Source organism: Propithecus coquereli, unplaced genomic scaffold, assembly GCF_000956105.1.
Source record: "Propithecus coquereli isolate 6110/MARCELLA unplaced genomic scaffold, Pcoq_1.0 Scaffold5, whole genome shotgun sequence".
NCBI classification, from domain to species: Eukaryota; Metazoa; Chordata; class Mammalia; order Primates; family Indriidae; genus Propithecus; species Propithecus coquereli.
In genome coordinates this window covers 815,207-821,247 of record NW_012150840.1, presented here as the reverse complement: position 1 = coordinate 821,247, position 6,041 = coordinate 815,207, and the positions used below count along the sequence as shown (strand labels likewise).

Below are 6,041 nucleotides of genomic sequence, written 5' to 3'. Positions count from 1 at the left end.
TGCATGGTGCATGCTAGCCACAACCACCAGAGACTGCTACATAAACCAAACTATTTCTAAACTAATAACAGGAAAAATAATACCCAGGCTGGCTATTCATATCAACTGGTCAGCAATATCACACCCCTGTAGATTAGTGATTCTCAAACTTGAGCATGCATCAGAATCACCTGGAAGTCTTTTTAAAGCACAAATTACTGACACCAGCCTCCAGAATTTCTGATTTAGCAGGTTTGGGGGGCGGGAGGGGCAGGGTGAGACAAGAATTTACATTTCTAACAAGTTCTCAGGTGATGCTAATGTTGCTCATTCTGAACGCTGGAGCCACTGCTCTAAACCTTCATGGAAAGGCAAATGACAAGCAGAAGGAGGTTGCTTGGTCAGCTAGCATCACCTAGCTGCAGTCACTGGTTGCATCCATTTTTCAAAGAAAGATGCATATCAAGGTGCCCACAAGATCTGACAGGTGGTCAGCACATCTCTTCTCCTGGACGGTCCTCCAAAACTAGATACACGACAGCTCTTTGGGTGTGTTTTCTTTAGGCATCACATTCTGCTCATGAATATTCTCTTCTCAACCCAACATGACACACCTAATTAGGTTTTTTGATTTGACTTGTTTTGATTTGCTTCCCTGAAGCTCTTCAATCCTTAGGGTGATTCATTCTTATAAGGCTTCAGTTGTTACCCACACAAAGTACTGGTTATCTCAGCTAGGCTGCTTTCTATTGCATTCTTGCTATGGAGTTGGACCTCTGCAAAATAAACTCCCAACAGCATGTTTCCATTGTCCAGATCCTTCAAACACAATGCCCCGGGGTTAAAGTCTCTAGCTCTGGGGACTAGAAAAAGGGAAAGGGTCTTTACAATGCAGGAGCTTTTAAAAAGGAAAATAGAACAATGGAACCAATTGTCCCTCTTGTAAATCATTTATTGTTAGCCCTGAGGGAGATGTTTCTCCCAGTCTGTAGGTGTTCATCAGATGGATGTGGCCAGCAATGGGTGTGTGAGATCGATGACCTCCTCTTGAACTCAGATTTGGGTGTAGCAGGGAGAAGACTAAGATTGCTCAAATCAGGTTTCAAGCATCCCCTAAACAGTAAAGATGGACTCGGCCTTTCTTTCCTTAATTTCTGTCCGGAAGAAAGCTAGCTCACTACGTATCTCTGGATGATGCGATAGATGGGGCGATGATACATATCAAAACATTCAACTGCCCAGATCTCACTTACCTGTTCCAAACCACTTTTGACTCATTATGTACTTTAGACCAAGCTATCCTGTGGTCACTATCTGGTGTGGGGCAGGGCGGGCACGAGGCAGGACCGCTGGACATTTTTGCAGTGGTAAAAGTCACAAGGTTGACACTTGTTTTGTGTTTCTTTCTGTCCTCATCTCAACCAAGTTTAGGCAATCACAAACACAACTATAGAATAAGTCTCCCTTCCAATTTCCCTCTTGATGAGGGCTCATCTCACCGAACAGACCTTATTCCTTTCCTGGGAGCCGTGCTTTTCATGCTGTGAGCTATTCTTTCCTCCCAGTATGAAGCAGGAAGAGCTATCCAGGCAGCACAAGAAGTTTGTCCTGTCACTCAACCGAACGATGGAGGAAAAAGCCACTGCCACTGTTTATATAAATGAGATTTTTACCCAAACAAACTTGGACAGAGAAGACCTAGAATTGCAAAAAGCATGTATTCAAGAGACAAAAGAGCGAATGGAAAAAGAAAAAGCGGAATATCTGATGAGAAAACAACAGCTGACTACACAGGTAAGCGGCTTAGCTTATTCTTTAAAATACACAATTGTATAGAATCTAGGGCAGGAGATGGGAAATGATTTATTTGTCCTCAAGGCTGACAAGCGCTCTCTGTGGTATCTTCTGTGAACATTGGGATGGGAATAGAGCAGGAGACTCAGGACACTTGGAGCCTCTTGAGGAAGACATTTGATCGTGTAGCAGCATCTCAGTCCATGGGAAAGAACATGTGACAAGATTTGTGACACTGGGGTGGCACCTTGCTTATATGCAGCCATATAGGGAAAAGGAGAGGCCACCATCTTAGCTGGTCGCCATTGACAGTTCTGAAGCTGCATCTGTATGAATTAGGTTGAAAAATTTAAAAAAAAGATTTCCTGGATTTTGTTCTCCTAATAGAGGTTTTTAATCAGTTTATCACTATAGATTGTCATTATAATGATTACTGTATGTTTGTCACTATAGATTGACGAATTTAAAAGAAACTGCGAACTTAGAAGAAAGGATACTTTACAAAGAAAGAAAGAATTGGATCAAACAGTAGCTAAAATATCAAAAATAAAAGAAACAATTACTACCAGCACAGCGGTAAGAATAATAAACTATGCCTAACCTGGGCACCTCAATAAAAAAAGGAGTTAATTTCAATTCATCTTCATGCCATTCTGGGGAATATTTTTGCATGTTAACATTTTCTGAGACTTTCTTTAAAGTGTTATGGTACAATTGTGTTTTCTTCTTCTTCAGGAATATGGTGGGAAGAAGGAAGTTTGGAATGCCTTAGGTACAAATTACATTTGATGGGCCAAAAATACTGTGAAAAAGTTGATCAAAATAACACATATAGAACTAACCAAATATATTGATATATGTAACATTTCCATGAGACTGCTTTATTGTACATAACAAAATGAACAACCGTAGGTTAATCCCTTAATTCTGAATGTGGAATAATTTAGTTTAGCCTCTCTATTATTATTGGATACAGTAACATTAACATGGAAAGGACACCATTGTCTATTTGAATTAGAAAATATGTCAGAGCTCTGTACATCTATAAAAAAATTTTAATAACATTTATTGAAAGCTAACACTTTGATTAAGTATTTTGTGAAGAATATCCATCCTTATTTTAAAGATGAGAAAACGGAAGCTTGTGGAGGTAACTATAATTGAAGTGGTTAATGTTAATACTACTTCTATGTTAATCAAAGAGAAATGCCTGTTAATCTTTTGTCACAGTTAGTTAAATTAATGAGTCTTTATTGTATTTGTTGTATGTGTATTGAAAATCACATGTAAAACGATACTGGTGAAATAGTAATACTGAATACTTTATATGGGGTGCTTTTGCTCATTTTAATTACAGTATTTCTATTATGACATCCAATTATAAAACATTAGTAAAATCAAATATTTCTTCAAAATATGTGCATTTAAAAGATCCCTATCTGTTTTTGAATTTCAACATAGTAAGGAAGCTTAGATCAGACTAGGCTTAGAGAAGAATTAGAGATTATATAAAACATATTTTATCTGTGTGTTCAAGCTCATATTTCCAGTTTGGGCTCCATAAATCATAAATCAAGCACCCCACCAACCTAGCTTGGGAAAGTAAAATATATGTTCCTTAGCCTGTACTCCAAAGATCTCCAAGGCCAAATAGACAGGCTGGAAGGTGGCAGGCATAACTCACCTCCAGGTCCTTCCCCTCTTCCCCAAAGCCAAACTACCCATCCCACTTCCAATCAGTAGAGAATAGTGTATGAAGCACAAACTTGAGTGCCACACAGACCTGGGGTCAAATCTTGGCTCTACCAACCTGAAGTTTCCTCCCCTCTAAAATGGGGGTAATAATATTGCCTACCGCAGAGGCTTTTTGTGGACATTAAATGAGATCATGCCTGTAAGGCTTGTAGCTCAGTGCTTTGCGTTTGGTAGTTGTTGTTGTTATTGGCTGAGATTAGAAAACAACACTTTGACTATAGACTAAGACCAGATTAACTTTCATTTGATACCTTTAGTTTAGAAGTTTCTGCAGCCAGGTCAAGCTGATGTGATGTTGGCAAAAAAGAATAATAGTGTGTGATTCTTAAGGCGGCCCACATGTCCAGGGCAGGGAGCACTGAGGGCTAGAGATAACAAATGTCAGACCTAGCAGTCCTTTAGCACATAGCCCTAGTCCTGACACTTCATCAGAGGCCTTCCAACATTCTGCTAATTTTGATGGCAGTTCTAGGATTTTGGACCCCTGTTGAGTTTGGAACTAGCTATGGGTGCTCTAGAGAAAGAAACCATTTTGAGTAGCTTTCACCCACCTTTCTCGCCTGGCATGGCTGAGAGCACCTCTACACTCCCCAGAGGTGTTTCTCTGTCCCCATGTTGATATCCAGGGTTAGATGGCATTAAATGATCTGTCCATGGTAACTCTATGTCAGAGAGAAGAGGAATTTGTTTGATCAGCTTTCTCTTAGCTCCATTCTCCCTCACAAGCTGAAATGTAAACCTAAGGCTCAATAAGTTTGACTTCCCTTTTCTTTATCCCAAAATTGCATTGCAAAAATATCTGCTTCACTATGAATTTTCTCCATCAATTTTTCCTCCTTTTGAATCATGCTAACATTTTTTTCACAGTATCCAATTGTTCCATTTCCTAAATATTGATTAAATATTAAGAAAAAAATTCTTTTTGGCATGAACATAGCTACCAATTGAGACAGAGGACCCAATTTGGTCTGACTTTTAAAAATAATACTCATTTTAATATCCTGGGAAAATACTTTGAAGATAATTGTGACAATATGGATTTATTTCATTTTTTAAAAGTGGTAGACAAAATGAATTCTTGTCTCAAAAGATTTTTTTTATGGTTTTCACATTCTCACTGCTATATTTGGTCACCCCCTCCAAATTTTGAGTTTTTATGATGATTTCAGAATTATTTCTTTCCAAGTTTATTTTATGAAGAAACAATTATAATGATTGCTTTTATTTTTCACCAAAGGATAGCCCCAATGTAAAAGTTGAATGAGTGATTCATGAATATTTAGTGAAATTGAACTGCTGTTATGAATCATTTGGTGATGACGTATAGCATATTTTTATTGAATTTTTAATAGGTTATTAGTGATCACAATCTAGAGATAGCACGACTACATGACTCAATAAGGATTTGGGAATATCAAGTTGATGAGCTAAGGAAAGCCTGCAAGATCCTGGAGGATAAAATGTAAGTGTTAATACTTTATTTTTGCTGAAGTCTTTCCAGATGTTATTATGTTACTTTCATTTTTTATAATGTCTTTAATATTAGATGCAAACTATATTCTCTTAGTTTTCTAAAAGTTGTGTGATGGCTTTATAGAACCACCTCTTCATTTTGAAATTAGCCAGTCTTTCAGATGATCAAGAGAAAAAACTGAGGACGACAGCTTGGGAGAAGAGAGGGACTCTTTAGAAAGTACATGTTATTCTCATTTCAGTTCCTGTTTCCCTATAAACAAAAGTGCCTGTGGCAAAAGGCATTAGTGAGACATACCATAAGGCTGCAACCCTCCTAGCCATGCTATTAGAGCTGTTCTTACTCAAGGGGGACTGAGTTTACTGAGAAAACACAAGGAAGCCTTAAGGCAATAACTGCTGCTACATGGGACTTGAACCATAAACTGAAGGAAGTCTTCCACCATCCAAAGGCTCAGTCTCCACTTCCTTTTGTGAAAGTGTTTCATTCTTCTCTCTTTATCTGCCTACAGTATTCTCTTCTTGGTGAGCGCATGGCAAAGTATAGCTATGCCAGACCCTCTAAATTGACCTGCCATGGGTACAACCATCATTAGAAATTGACCAATACACTCTCTCCCAGGAGAATTCCCAGATTTCATATCAGAATGTGTTTGGTTCAGCTTTGTTTCTAGTACAATCATCTCTGAACAAAAACTGGAGTCTTGTAATATGCCTTCAGGGGCTCACCCCAATGGTTCACTAACAGTTTAAGAGATAGATTGTGGGCTGAGCAGATTCTCAAGAGACAAGTAATGTTGCATGGCTCATTTCTACATCAATTTGAAAGTGTTGTGATTAAAATTTTGTCCTCTAAAACAACATTTTCAGAGAACAATGCTAATATACCATAATTAGTTCATAAAATAGGCAATAATTTTTACATTCAATATCAGATTAAAAAATAGGAAAGTTCAGGCCGGACGCGGTGGCTCACGCCTGTAATCCTAGCTCTCTGGGAGGCTGAGGCGGGTGGATTGTTTGAGCTCAGGAGTTCGAGA

At 38.4% G+C, this 6,041-nt stretch overlaps 1 protein-coding gene across 1 annotated transcript in view; it reads left to right on the top strand.

Moving 5' to 3' along the window:
- The window catches only part of CCDC175 (coiled-coil domain containing 175), a 77,087-nt gene that overhangs the window by 27,416 nt on the left and 43,630 nt on the right, over positions 1 to 6,041 (top strand). Inside the window, exons 5-7 of the mRNA XM_012656025.1 lie at positions 1,545 to 1,773; positions 2,227 to 2,349; positions 4,881 to 4,990. Coding sequence (XP_012511479.1) covers positions 1,545 to 1,773; positions 2,227 to 2,349; positions 4,881 to 4,990 — 462 coding nt within the window. The remainder of the gene's footprint in view (positions 1 to 1,544; positions 1,774 to 2,226; positions 2,350 to 4,880; positions 4,991 to 6,041) is intronic.